Consider the following 14,840-nt stretch of genomic DNA (forward strand, 5'->3'; position numbering starts at 1 on the left):
GCTTGAGAGCGCACCTGCTCTTGAAATACATGATATTTCAATTACATTAATACATATTTACTAATTAATACATAATTAATATTAATAGGAAATACATGTTACATGAGGTAACATGGAGACTGGACACTTTCTCTTTTGTGGCCTTCATGTAGGCACAAATAGTGCTTTTGTTCCTTGGAATATTGAGAGCACATCAGGCAACTCAGTCTTTATCTTCTACAAAATTATAAAACATAAAAAATACCTCAACCATAAAACCATGAAAACCAATAAAACAGACAAGGTCCATGGAAAATCATACTTTTTTTAATTTCACAAGCATAGCATAAAATCAAATTAATCCATTTTGATTTATGTAGCACTTACTTATCAGACACAGCCTTTGTAAGTTATGTATTCTGCCATATATAATGCTGTTGAAAAGTTGTAAATTAGATGAGGTAGTGGTAGTTAGTCTTGAAGAGCTATGCAGTGACTTTTAGACCTGAGCCACAGAAGTATCACAGGGTAACACTCTGGCATTACCCTGTGACATTTGCATCACCATGACTCTGTTTAGTGTTGTAACAAAGTAATTCCATGATGAGAACATTGCAAAGAAATGTGCAGACACTGTGCTGAGAATTAGATGTATTAGAGTAACTTGCAAAAAAATGGCTGTAGTTCTGGCATCAGTTATAAATAATTGGAAGTATTCACACACTGGAATGAATTCCATTCCATTTAAGTCAAGTTTTCTGTTATCCTGTACTACACTAGAACTAAAGAAGTTGTAACAACAGCTATCACTTTAATCTGGTAGTCTCAGAAATTATAGGAAGATGTTGTAATGGGGTATTTGTATAATTTGCTAGCAGAGTGTTACATTTCATTGCTAATAACGGAAATGTGAAGTTTCTAAAAAGTATTCCTGAGGGGATGAAGGTAATAATAATTTACATTGTGATAATTTGGAAGCCCCAAACTGAGATGTGGGCCCTTCCCCTCTAAGCATTACACAAGTATGTAGTAATTGCAGCCTTTGCCAAGGATTGAGTTCTAAATAGGCAAGATAGAAAATGCAGGAAGAACTGATGTGCAACAACAGGTATTAAACACAAACATATTTCATGTTGATGCATTTGGAAATATTAGTCTTCTATTTAAATGCCCTGCTGTTTGCAGGGATTGAATACCTGAAAGGATTTCGAGTAATACTTGAGGAGTTAAAATCAGAGGGAAGACAATGCCAGCAGATGATTTTAAAAGATCCAAAGCAGCTCAGCCCCAGTTTTAAACGAACAGTAAGTGCTTTGTTTCAAGAAGTTTCATTGTTGCTTGATTGTGTGAGTGGTCTTGAAAGTGTTTATATGCTGCATATGAAATCTAAATGTATCTCTATGCAACTATATACAGAATGTGCTGTTTGCTAAGGATGCAGGTTGCTTCCTGCAAGTATCGTTCTTTGAACTAATGGTAGTTGTTACTTTAGAGACAGACCTAGTCCCCTTTTATAGAAGCTTTCATGAAGCTGGAAACCGTCATTTGGGTGACTGTGGAGTAAGGTGCACGTCTGTAATAGTCCACATCCAGCTCTGTATTGAGGTTTCACCTGTCAATGTCTAAAGGAGGGGTAGATAAAAGATTCTTAATATATTAATTTCTGCTTATGTTTGTAAAACTGTGGGCTTATTTTGAGAGATACTTTCAGGTATAATAGTTGATTTTAAAATATGTTGCAATCTTGTCTTTTTGTAGGGAATGGAATCACAGCCCTTTGTAAATCTGAAGTTTGAAACAGATTACTTTGTAAAGATTGTTCCTTTTCCATCCCTTAAAAATGAAAGTAATTACCACCCATTTTTCTTCCGAACTAGACGTAAGTATTGCATACAGTATAGTATTGCATATCATCTCTTCACCGTTGGTGCCCCACCCTGGCTTTTTAGTTTTCCCAACAAAGGAATGTAGTAGATGATGATGTTAGATGAGTCTGGGTTAAGATCGTTACTGACAGAGTCTTCGAAGGAAGATCTGGGTGTTAAGTGGAAAGAATTTGAATGCCACAGATAAATCTGTGGTGTATGATAATATGTGTTAGGCAACAGCCGGAAGAAAAGTCTCGGGTAGGCCTGAGATTCTCTCAGGTTTGCCTACAGCAGGATTACTGCCATGGTTCTCGGGAACATTTCATTCATGGCCATGGTTTGCTCCTTCTCCCCTCTGCACATTCTGAAGAAGCTCAGGTTAGTTTTGTTTGAGACCACAGTTTCAAAAACAGTTATCTAGAGGTAGTATTGAGGAATACATATAAAATTCGATAGCAACAAATCAAATTAAATGAATTAAAATTACTTAGCAATTCTCATTGGAGTTAGAGAGCAGAAACTTGAATAAACTCCTCAGGGCTTAAATAGTATGATGAGAAACTCCAAGTACCCTTTGGGGTGAAATGTTGATACTTGTCCTACTTAGGGTTTTTTTGCCCTGTAAAACTTTCTTAAAATGAGCCTGTCTGTTGATGCAGACAGCAGTAACATTTGTCTCTGTAATAGTGCTCAGCATACTTACTCTCAGTAAATGTATTTAAGTCTAGTTTCAGCTTGCTCTCCTGCTGTGCTGTGCCTGGTGCTATCACTTTCGTCTCACTCAGGAGTGCTATTTTCAAAGTAATGAACCTGTATTTCTCATATAAAGATGAGAAGGGATTTGAAATTATAACAAAGCAGCTGAGTTTGCAAAATATATTTACTCTAGGCATATCAGAGCCTTCAAAAAAATGGGGACATTGTCTTCAAAATGGTGAATTTGTTTCTTTTGCCCTCATTCTTTTTCTATTTAAATAGCATAGCATTTTTGTACTGTGTAATTAATAATTCTTATGTGTATTTGTAGCATGTGAATTGTTGCTACAGCCAGAAAACCTTGTCTGCAAACCTTGTAAGTAAAATGTAATACTTTCTGTATATTCATCTTACGAAAAATTAACTGCACTTGAAGAGTCACTTTTTTCCAATTCATTACTCTCTCCTCTGACAGACTGGAAGCCAAGGAACCTAAATGTTACCCAGCAGGGTTTTAACATGCAAGTGTCCTTTGATCATGCACCTCACAACTTTGGCTTTAGATATTACTTTCTTCACTACAAACTTAAGCATGAAGGGCCATTTAAGCAGAAGACCTGCAAACAGGTACGTTGCTGAGTTTTGCAACTCTTAAAAAGCACAAGACCTACTAATACTAGGTGTTCTAAGGTTTTATAGATACTTTAAAAATAGAATACTATCAATTTTAAAATTTTAAAACTATTTGACATTATTTGTGTAAATAATAATTGTATTCTCATAGCACTTATCAGTCAAATCCAGGCTTGAGGGCTTCACTGGAGCTGGATGGCATAAACAAATAGGAAAAGTGTTCTCTCTATTGAAGACCCTACAACTAATTAGTACTTCAAACTGCAGTTTTATTATGTTTGTGACGCATATTATTTTGTATTGGTTTATTTCACCTTTACACCAAAATTGATCACTTCAGGCTACCCATCTGAGATTATCACAAGATAGTTATCATTTTAGTATGTGCATGGAATCAGGCTCTCTGTCATTTTGTACAGCTGTGTGCCGAAGTCTTATTATGGGAGCTGCAATTCGCTGTATTATTTTCCTTAACTTTGGTTAGTATCAATGCCAAGTTTGTTCTCACTAGTCACCCTTTCATCCTAAATCTCTAAAAGCTAAGCAGCTTCAGAACATAATGTAGAGTTTATGTGTTAGGCCAAACTTTAAGGATATATATTTTTTTTAATAATTAATCACGTTGTAGTTCTGCAGGCAGGCAACTGTAGTCCCTGCATATTTGAATGGAAAGACTTAGTTTTGCTGGTTTAAGGTGTCTTAATACAGGAGGGTATTCCATATTTCTAAATCAATGTGAATGTATTTTTAATTAGGTTTTTAAAGTATGTGAATGGCTTGCAAAGTATTCTCTTTCTTTGATGTAGGAGCAAAACACAGATACGACAAGTTGTATTCTTCAGAATGTATCTCCAGGGGATTATATAATTGAGGTAATATTTATAAATAGTAATTTATACAACAGCTACATCAGCACGTTGATGGAGAAATTATCTGAAATTGAAGTATTTCAAGTCACAGTGGTAAAAGTGGACTTCAGGCATCCCTATTAAAGTACCTTGGGCAAGTAAAGGTTTTTAGTCAGATTGCTCTTGACCTTTCCATAGTTTTTCTTCCCCGAATGCATAGCAGTTTCATTTGTGCTTTCAAGTAAAGTTGTGGACCTGCATAATTCTTGGACTTGAATTTTTTATTTTCTTTTTAATGGGAATTCTTTAGTTTGGCCAATTTTTACTATACTTGAAAGCTGTGTATTTCTCTTGGTGATGATAATATGTGAACTCTGAAAGTTAATATCGCGACATTAAACTATGTACCCACAAAGACAAGTGATTTCACTAATTACTAGTTTGTGGTGCTCTTTAATTTTAACTTTGAACAGTAAGTTTCTTCACATTTGGTCATAATAGCTGTTACAGTGTTTACATATTATAGAAAATGAATAAAATTAAATTTCCACAAAATAAAATTCAACTCTTACTTTTCAAAGCTGGTTGATGACACTAATACAACAAGGAAAACTATGCACTATGCGCTAAAACCAGGTATGAATTTCCTTTTTAAACAGTATACAGTATTTGTATTATTAATTTAGATTGTTTTAATTATGTTGGAAAGAAATTTCTGTTTGACCTGTTGTTGCATTAAGGGGCAAGAGTCTTAAGTAGCCAGGGGCAGGGGCAGACAGCCCTCCCAGTTGAGTCACAAGGTTCAGAAAGGATCCCCTTGTTTTCTAAGCTCCTTCTCAAAGGGGAGTCTAGGTGCAGCTGCATCTGATTGTAGTCTCAGACTTGGGCAACGGGTTTAAGTCTAAAGGATTATATATACAGCCACTCATTGGAGTTACCATTAACATGTCAGAGCCCAGCCAAAGGACTTTTATCGAGAGTCAACGTTTGCCTGTTAGGGTCCAGTTTTAAGGACTTGAAGTGGAACAGTTTCGCAAAGTGGATGAAAATAGATGGTGTGTTAAGGTGGCAGATACGACAAATTCAGAATTGCCACCTTAACTGGTAAATGGTAAATGCACTTACTGCAGCAATCGAGCTCGAGTTCAGCGCTTCAGTTAACAATACTTTCCTGGGTGACATCAGGTGTAGCTGGGGGCACAGCTCTTACTAGAGGTGTCCGGGCTCAGGGAGGAGAGAGGTCCAGACTCATTGACTTGTCCAGTGGTTGGAGTTCTTGTCCTCAAAACAGAGGATTCTGAACGCCGGGTTTATACTGACAGTGAGGCAGGCCCAAGTCAGTTATTGTGTGCTGATGGACCCTCGGAGGTCAGCAGGGCCCATGGGTCAGCACAGGGCAGGGTATTCGGTACAGATGTGGGGGGGATCTTCCTGGCTTTTGCTGAAGCAATGCTGGACTGTGAAGCCTCTGCCTCCACCCAGGCATCACTCAGTTGGGTTGATTGTTAGACCTGTTAACTGTTCTGTGAGATCTCAGGTCAAACCCCTGAGGCCACTTCGAGTCGAATACTGCCATGACAGACCAGACACGGTTATTATCTCTGCCACTGGTAGTTCGTTGATAAAGAGGTGAGGGACAGGATGGGGGTTGTGGGGGGAGCACACCGCCACACCTGTGTCTGTTTGCTGTCATCAGGACTACTGAGGCAATGGTGCTGTGATTTTTCGACTTAAGGAAAAAAGAGTAGACATGCACACTTGTAAATATGCATCTGCATCTCTGTACATTTATATTTAGTACAGATTAGTTCAACATGTCATTGAGAATCTTTGTGGGAAAGTCATTTTTGTTGTATATATGGACACGAAGAATCGTAGCCTGTATTTTAATTGCGTACAACTGATGCATGCAGTAGTGTGGAAATAATGTAATGAAACTGAGAGCAGCCTAAACACTACCTGCCTGTGTGCTTCAGCCCTGAAATCCAGCAGTCTGGAAAACCTGTCGGGAGGATGCTTAGCATGTCTATTTATCAGACAGGTTATTGAAAAGCTAAACAGGGATTTCAGAATGTGTCTGCAGACAGAAAACATAGCTATAGATGAAGGCAGTGGGCAGGATGGACTGAATCATAGTTGCTAAAGATAACTTGTGCAGGAAGACAGTTCTTTCTAAGTGGCTAGTTCAGCACCCTGGAACAAAAGTCTGTCAGGTCCGAATGAGTATCGCGTACCTTATCAAAACTTGCAGCGGGGGAGGGTATGAATTGGCGTGCAGCACCTGTTACTTGTGATAGTCACTAATGCTGTGGTGATGAGGTAAACCTGCATGAAACCTATTTAAAATGGAGCAGAACATGATGTTTGATTCTACTCTATATTTGAGAATGATAATAATGTACTGTAGCAGTTTTATTTTATGTTCCCAGTGTGAAGGTTTTATTAGCTAATTATAGCATCGCTTATTTGCATGTGGCTAATTCTACTTTATTTTTCAAAGTACATTCTCCGTGGGCAGGACCGATAAGAGCTATTGCCATTACAGTCCCTTTAGTTGTCATTTCAGCATTTGCAACCCTTTTCACAGTGATGTGCCGCAAGAAACAGCAAGGTAAGATGGTTTTTCGTTACAGAGTTCCATTTAAAGATACAGTTTTTCAACCAAAAATGTCTTTAACTAGTAGGTTTATTCCAGAAGTACCTTTATCTGAAGAGTGCTCTTTTCTACTTCTCTCTTCTTCCTCCCCACAGCTCTTTTGCATGTTGGAACTTGCAGCAAATTCTTAATCAGTGCTTGATCATAATTTGTTGCCATAGAAGTATTGTATCACAAATCAAGATGTCACTGTAGAAAGGAGATAACAGAATTGTTGTTAGGAAATACTTTTGAGTTTGAGTTTCTTTTTATTTGTGAAAGTACTACATGACAACGTAGAATACAAGCAGATCTGTAAACATTCCCTTATTTCATTCAGAAATGTCTAGTTCGTATTTATTTAAAATATGGAAATATTTAAAATATAACATATTTTAATAAACATAACATATGAAATAAACATAAGGAAAGTAAAACTGTGTGATACCAATGCAGTTCTCAGGACTGTCTGGAATACTGCCTGTTTCTGTTATTCCAGATCTGCTCACTTTCCTGGAAGTTGCTTTTACACTTCATCCTAAGCCATCTTCCTAAATTTACTCTTTCTCAGACTTACTTGCAGATGTTTCTCTAAATTAGATTCCATTCTTCTGCTGGCTTCTTCTCTGTGTCTAGGAGCTGGCAAGCCATACTTGTCACATTTAGATGTTAAAAATCAATTGGCATTTTTTGTAGAATTGAGGGAATCGTGCAGTTTCATGAATATGGAAAAAGATTACTTCCCCGAACCTCACGTATCTGTGTTATCCATCTGAATTTTGGCATTGAGGTATACTGCAAGTGCTATATCCCATCTGGGTTAAATCCTTTTACCTTCTGGTCTTCTGTAGCTATCCCTTTGCTCACAGCTAGCACAGTTCCAACAAAAAACTGAGACAAATCACTGAGGATTTGTCTGGAGAGAGAGTTGTTCCAGAATAGTTATTCCTGATGAATAGTTCTAAATTAAATCCCTAGATGGATACTTGTGTTTTGAAATATTAATACATTATTCCAAATTAGCTTAATCAACTGTAGAACTAGATTGAATTAGTCTGGCGTAAGACCAGACCTTTACATTGCAGTATAAAAGCATCTATACAAGGAAAGAAACGCCAATAGCTATTTTGATTTAATTAATCATAACTTAATTCAAATCAATGTCAAATTTAATGTCCAAACTTATGTATATGTATATATATCTACCAGAAAGATACTGTATGGTATTCTGAAGGGATCTGTGTTCTGGAATTTAATATTCTTACCTGGCTTGTGTTGTGCATGTGTGTTTTTGTTTTAAAACGAGACTTTGTTATACAGGAAAATCTTGATGATACATCTTTAAGGCTTATAGTATTTGAACAGAGATGAAGACTCATAAAGCTGGGTAGAGGTGAAACAACCTCATTCTATTTATAAAAGAAACCTTTCTTAAGTTTTCTGAGCTGTACAGTAATAACTGCACATTTCACTTTCAGAGTGTGTTCCACATATGTAGCCACTCATAAGCTGGATAAATAGAGCGTGTGCAACTTTTCTTTTTCAGGCTGGAAAGGAAAGAACAATCTTTTGAAAAAATGTCATTACTGTTTGCATTAGTAATGAGCCTGCAAAAGTTTTTTTTTAAAAAAAAAAACCACAAAACAAAACCAAAAAATAAACCCAAGCCTTGTAGTGTGAACTCTCTTTCTGTCTTCCAATGTAGAAAATATATATTCTCATCTAGATGAGGAGAGCTCAGAATCTTCAGCATATGCTGCAGGTCTCCATGTGGAAAGGCTTCGTCCCCGGCCAAAAGTGTTCATCTGCTATTCCAGTAAAGATTGCCAGAAACACATTAATGTCATCCAGTGCTTTGCTTATTTTCTTCAGGACTTCTGTGGCTGTGAGGTAAACTCAGCATTTCTTCTGTAAACAGTTTTTCCTTGATTGAAGCAGCAGCCCCAGAACTCATAATAATATGTGCTTGAAAATGAGGTATTTCAATCTCTCCTTCCACAGAAATAACTTCTGTTGTTTTTCTAAATATTTGCCATATAATTACTATTTTTTTAACTTATGGAAAGGAACACATCACAGCCTGCTTAAAAAAAAAAAATGGAATTGTGGAAAGCTTGTACTATACTGATTCCAGGATTTTCATTCAGCCCTGGTTTAATTTGTTTTTCTGTTTAGTAGGTCTTGCATCGTTATAGTCAGCAGCCACAAAGAGGTATTGGTGTGTACCTGATATATTTCAGTATTCCTAAAATAAATTTTTATTGTAATTTAAAAGCAGCTGACTCTATCAAAACTCCTACACATAGAGCAAAATCTCTGTAATTAGGATTAATTATTAGTTATGAATTTTTACTGATTTTTTTTAAAAAATTCTGTTCCCTTTAATGCTGTAAAATCTGTGTGTTTTTCTTGGTTTTGATATAAAGCTTTGAGAAAGACATTCAAATTGTTACTTTGAACGTCAAGGCTTATAATCTCAGGCTGCTTGCTAAAATACAATCAATATATGGCCGGCCTTTCACTTTTTAGCTGTATAAAGACAAGACAACCGTTACTCTCGCTGCGTTTTACCGTGCGGCGGGACTCGGAAGGGACCAGCCCTGTCACCCATGCGGCCACCCTGCCCTCCAGCGGCCAACCCGGCCACATCGCCATGCCCCTCTTCGGGGCGGGGGGGGCTCATAATTCATCCATATGTTTAAAAGAGTTCAGGTCAGGTGTTTAAAAGTAACTTATTTGAATCCCCTTTTCCGGGATGTACTTTGGCCCTGCTACGTCATCCTTTGGAATAGTGTTAAGGTGAGCTGTTACCACTATAACTATGTACCCTAACGTAACTCTGCACATATAACTATGTAACACATGGAACATATGGTGTTAGGCACCATTTAAGGTTTACATAACAGAATACTGATAGCATCTACATACAGAAATAATGTGGTGTTATTAAAGCTGTGGAGTTTAATATTAAAAGTGATGCCCGATGCATAATGGAACAGTCACGCAAGTATTTTTCATATGGATTGCAGATCCATTATTTTCCAAATGGATCAGTATTTTCATATGGAATGTTTTCTCAAGAATGAAAAACTCAGGGCCATTTAATAGCTATTTAAAATAATAACTTGACCATACTAGAAATCCTTTAATACAGATAGCAGATCAGACAGTATTTTGAAGAACAGAAACAAAACCAGACACAAAATAAAAACTTATCTGTGTTTTACCTTTATCAGAATATCTCCCAAACAGCTGCAAAATGACTTGTCTTCCCCATACACAGAATAGAATAGTTCTGGTGGAAGGGACCTGCAGTGATCATCTGGTCCAACTGCTTGACTGCTTCAGGCATGATTGCTTTCCCCCTGTAGCTGACCGTCTGGTAACAGCTTTCATGAGTCCTTGAGTTCCAGGCATCCATCTACTCTCTGTTTTCTGGCATGGCAAAGCTTTCCACTCTTAGGGTGACAGAGCAAAAATACTTTGTTGTCTGGAAAAACGCTTGAGAGAAGGCTTTGTAAGTGTTTTCATGTGTGTCTATTATGGAAGTTTTTTGCATCTGTTTTTTTCTGTTGTTCTACTGCTTGTTCTGTCTTTCGTGGGGTAGTGTGTTGTGTCCTTCACCTTGGTGTACATGGGCATTTCAGATCATGTAGAATGTTTAGAAAAAAAGTACAAAATCAGATAACTCTTATGATAAAAATTTTCAGAGCTTTCTTACCAGAGACAAGCTTCTGCTGTTTTGCATCCTAACTGAAAGGATTTGGATGTTGTACACACTAGTTATGTTTGTATCTAGATATGAAAATTCTTGGCATCAGACTTCATGAATATGCAAAAGATCATAAATTACTATGGTAGTTAGGGGCATGGTTTAATGGTGGACTTGGCAGTGCTACGTTAATGGTTGGACTCGATCTTAAAGGTCTTTTCCAACCGAAATGATTCTGTGATTCTGTGATTTTTGTTATATTCAGCCCGTTATGGACCCAGATATATAACAGTTAAATTGTCTGAGGCAGTCTGGAAGGTTTTCCTTTTTACCTTAGCAATTCACCCACTTCCTTAGCCCACTGAAGTATTCAGCCCACAAAGTTTAGAATGAGCATGAGGCCATATTTATTTTGGTGAATAACTACTGACATAGTTAATATCACTGATTCCAATTTGTCCACTATCAATACTAGGTTAGTTATTACTTATTTCTCTTTTAGAACAGCTTATATTTGCATCAGGGACAAGCTGTAGTTAAACTCCTCATTAATTCTCAGTTGTGTGTTAAATAAAAGCTGACTCACTTAGTATAACTCATCTCAATTTTATTAGCAAAAATATCTTATTAATCTAATAGTCAATATCGACCAGAATGTTCTTTTCTTTTACAGGTGGCTTTAGATTTGTGGGAAGATCTAAAAATTTGTAAAGAAGGTCAGAAAGAGTGGCTTATTAAAAAAATAAACGAGTCCCAGTTCATCATCATTGTGTGTTCCAAGGGAATGAAATACTTTGTTGAAAAAAGGAACTGGAAACACAGAGGGGTAACCAAAGATGCAGGAAAAGGAGAGCTCTTTCTGTTTGCTGTGTTGACTGTTGCAGAGAAGCTTCGTCAAGCAAAGCAGAATTCAAATGACCTCTGCAAGTTTATTGCAGTCTATTTTGATTACTCCTGTGAAGGAGACATCCCTGGTATTCTGGATCTCAGTACAAAATACAAACTCATGGACAATCTCCCTCAGCTGTATTCACATTTACACTCCAGAGATCCTAGTGTACAGGACTCGGAGGTGTGTCCTGTTAACATTAGTAAAAGGAATTATTTCAGGAGCAAATCTGGGAGGTCGCTTTATGTTGCCATTTGCAATATGCATCAGTTCATTGATCAGGAACCAGACTGGTTTGAGAAACAATTTATTCCCTTCCCTCCACCTTCATTACATTACTCAGAGCCTGTTATGGAAAAGTTTGATTCAGGCTTGGTTTTAAATGACTTAGTGAATAAGCAGGTGATGGATGGCGATTTTTACCTGAAAACAGATGCAAATATTATTTCGGTGGCCAATTCAGACTCTCACTGTATAATTCAGCACTTAAACCTTGGAGAAGACACAGAAACTCAGGACATTCAAGGTGGTGGCAGCTTTGTTCTTCAGCCGTTGTTGCATGTTGTTAAAGCTTCAAATCTTAAAGATATGCCTCGAGATTCTGGAATCTATGATTCATCTGTTCCTTCATCTGAATTATCCTTATCTTTAATGGAAGGACTATTGACAGACCAAATTGAAACATCTTCCATTACAGGAAGTGTTTCTTCATCATCAGGTTTAGGTAAGATACCCCGCAGTGTTTCAAAAATTATATTCAGTTATTGTGAGTGTATTTCTGCCATCTCAAAATACTTTAAGATAATATGTGAGGAGCCGTATAGATGGCTGCAGAAAAAGGTAATGGTAAAAATGATAGGTTTTAAGTCACTTCTGAAAAATTACTCTCTTCCTTAACTGGGGGGGAGGGGGGGGGGGGGAAGGGATGGGATTCTTAGCTAATTAAGATTTCACTAGAATTCCATTAATAAGTCACTTCTCATTAATTGACCTACTATTGGAGAGATGGGTTCTTTCTTCCAGGGACTCCCTGGCAGCTGGGATACTCAGCTTACAGCTGTGTGGTTATTAAACCAAGAGGGTGATATGGTGAAGCATTCTTACAGAACAGCCATAAATCTAAAAGTGACATCCTATCTGCTCCAGCACATACTAGAACCGTTAGAGCTATAGTCTGTACTGTGGCTAACTCACGTTTCAGAATGACATTAGGCTTCTCATCAGATACGCGGCTGGGGGGAATGACCACATGGGCTTCAGTGGGAGAATTTAAATGCTTGCAAGACACTCTCCAACGTAGGTATGCAGCTTAGATGCCTACAGTTTGAAGGTGTAAATATTCCCACAGACTATCTCAAAAGCTGATCTGACCTTTGTAGTTGGAGTACATTGAACTGGTATCACAACTACATCAGAGTGAAATGGATTTATTATTATTATTATTATTATTATTATTGTTGTTGTTGTTGTTGTTGTTGTTGTTGTTATTCAGATTAAGTCATAAATAATGTTTGGTGCCAGAATTAACTTGGGCTGAGAGATGTAGCTGTTGATTTACAGATATAGCATCTCTATCTAGGGTAGATGTTAGGCTTTTCTCTTGGATAAATGGATTATTTATTATTATTATTGTTATTATTCAGGTAAGTCATAAATAATGTTTGGTGCCAGAATTATCCTGGGCTGAGAGATGTAGGTGTTGATTTACAGATATAGCATCTCTATCTATAGGGTAGATAGTCTATAAGACAAAATAACTAAGATCTGAAAACTTTTCAGGGAGAAAAAATTACAGATTTACTGATTTAATTAAATAAGCTACAAATACACAGTTATTGTTTCAGAATTAATATTATATTCTTTAATTTCCTGCCATCTTCTAATCTGGCCTTTTCTCACATTTGTGGGAAAAAATACAGATGATAAACTGTAAAGGTTCTAGTGCTGGATGAAACTAGGATGCTAGTTGAAAATCTATGGCCTTTTGGTAAGAATGCCTTTCCAGTATTCCCTTCCTGATTCAGTCGTGGAGCCGTCAGCTGGGTATCCCAGCTGCCGGGGAGTCACTGGAAGAAAGAGGCAGTCTGTGCAGTAATTAATTCTCAAGTCACATAGCTACTTGTTAGCATGTTTCAGCTACGGAGGTTAAACATTGTAGCATTAGCGTTGGCTCTTAACACTGATGTTCCAGTATCTTAGGAAACCACAGGTTTGGTTTTCCAGTTCACTGTCCTTGTCCAAAGACCACCCTGACTCTCACTCAAACCTCCCCTCAACCAAAACCACAGTCCTAGTTAGGTACAGGGAACAAAGGAGACAGTATCTAGAACTGAGCATCATCTGCCTATTAGAGTGCAACCCATTAAATCTTTTTACAGTCCCAGACATACAAAAATACTTACATGCCTAATAACTGGAGGAGTAGATAGATATTTTTTTTTAGCTTTTATTCTTGTTCCAAGAATAACCTTGGACATGCCTAGGTTATTACTCTGAATTCACAGTACCATTTCTGTTCTGGCTACCTGTTTTTTACCCATTACTTGGTGAGAACAGCAGTGAATAGCTCTGTCATTTAACATCTTCAGGTGGATCTTTCCTTTCTTCTTTAAAGGCCAGTTTGATTTCATCTTCTGAATTAAAATCGTAAGTCACATGATTTGTAATACTTTCTGTCTTTCAGTGCAGTTCATGTGCAGACTACTGATCTGCAAAGAAAAGATTCTCAGAGATCATCAACTGCAGTTCAAACCAGCTTAATTTTGAGGAAGTACCAAGAACTAAACCTTTGCTAGGTCCATTCACTAATAAGGTCTTCCCTAAGCAGCCCTGCCTGGGCAGAAAATTTGTATTGATTCATTAGATAAGGGGTTGCTGAGCATGGTAGTTCAGCCTCATGAATGTATGGCATTATGATCTGGAGTGGTTTTTTTCTAAGTTTTCTTTGCATTGTTTCTAAAATGTTGACCAAATACAAAATCACTGTTTCAGTTAATGAATCTCACTTTTTTTTTCCTTTTTATAGGGGAAGAAGAACCTCCTGTAATCACCGCTACAAAATTTTTAGTACCTGGAATCTGTAAAGCAGAACTTCACTGCCATATCCATACTGATGAACTGCAGGCGATTGCTCCTTTATAATACATTACAATGTTGTTATGCATTGCCACTTTATCAACAGCCTCTGTTTGTGCTTCAACTACCACACTGTCTCAGCACTAAATCTACTTGAAGGACCAAATACTCTCTGAAGAAGATCTGTTATTCCTAAGGGATTTCTTTTATGGCCAGTAAACTTGAATCTGTTGATCTTTATATGAAGTCTTTCATGGTTTGAAAAATGCAGCATGGAAAAATAGATGGGAATACATTTCAAAATTATTATGACTAATTTACATGTCATGATACTACAGTGTTTACAGATGCTGTAATAAAAATTGAGTTTTTCGGCTAGAAATAATATTGCAACTGGACATAAAATAGCTTGGAACATTAGCAAATTTTGTAGTCCAGCCTCTAGTTTTAAGTGCTGACATACTTGATGGCAGGAGAGTTGTGGTGAATGAGAGCAGGATTGTTT

At 37.2% G+C, this 14,840-nt stretch overlaps 1 protein-coding gene across 1 annotated transcript in view; it reads left to right on the plus strand.

Annotated features, from left to right (window-relative positions):
* Nucleotides 1-14,717, plus strand: part of IL17RD (interleukin 17 receptor D) — a 50,633-nt gene extending 35,916 nt beyond the window's left edge. Inside the window, exons 4-13 of the mRNA XM_055806651.1 lie at nucleotides 1,165-1,283; nucleotides 1,738-1,858; nucleotides 2,875-2,919; nucleotides 3,019-3,170; nucleotides 3,983-4,048; nucleotides 4,606-4,660; nucleotides 6,525-6,635; nucleotides 8,365-8,549; nucleotides 11,045-11,984; nucleotides 14,286-14,717. Of these exons, the coding sequence (XP_055662626.1) occupies nucleotides 1,165-1,283; nucleotides 1,738-1,858; nucleotides 2,875-2,919; nucleotides 3,019-3,170; nucleotides 3,983-4,048; nucleotides 4,606-4,660; nucleotides 6,525-6,635; nucleotides 8,365-8,549; nucleotides 11,045-11,984; nucleotides 14,286-14,401 (1,910 nt within the window). The 3' untranslated portion in view covers nucleotides 14,402-14,717. The remainder of the gene's footprint in view (nucleotides 1-1,164; nucleotides 1,284-1,737; nucleotides 1,859-2,874; nucleotides 2,920-3,018; nucleotides 3,171-3,982; nucleotides 4,049-4,605; nucleotides 4,661-6,524; nucleotides 6,636-8,364; nucleotides 8,550-11,044; nucleotides 11,985-14,285) is intronic.
* Nucleotides 14,718-14,840: the final 123 nt, after the last annotated feature.

This window comes from Falco peregrinus, chromosome 5 (genome assembly GCF_023634155.1).
Source record: "Falco peregrinus isolate bFalPer1 chromosome 5, bFalPer1.pri, whole genome shotgun sequence".
Lineage (NCBI taxonomy): Eukaryota > Metazoa > Chordata > Aves > Falconiformes > Falconidae > Falco > Falco peregrinus.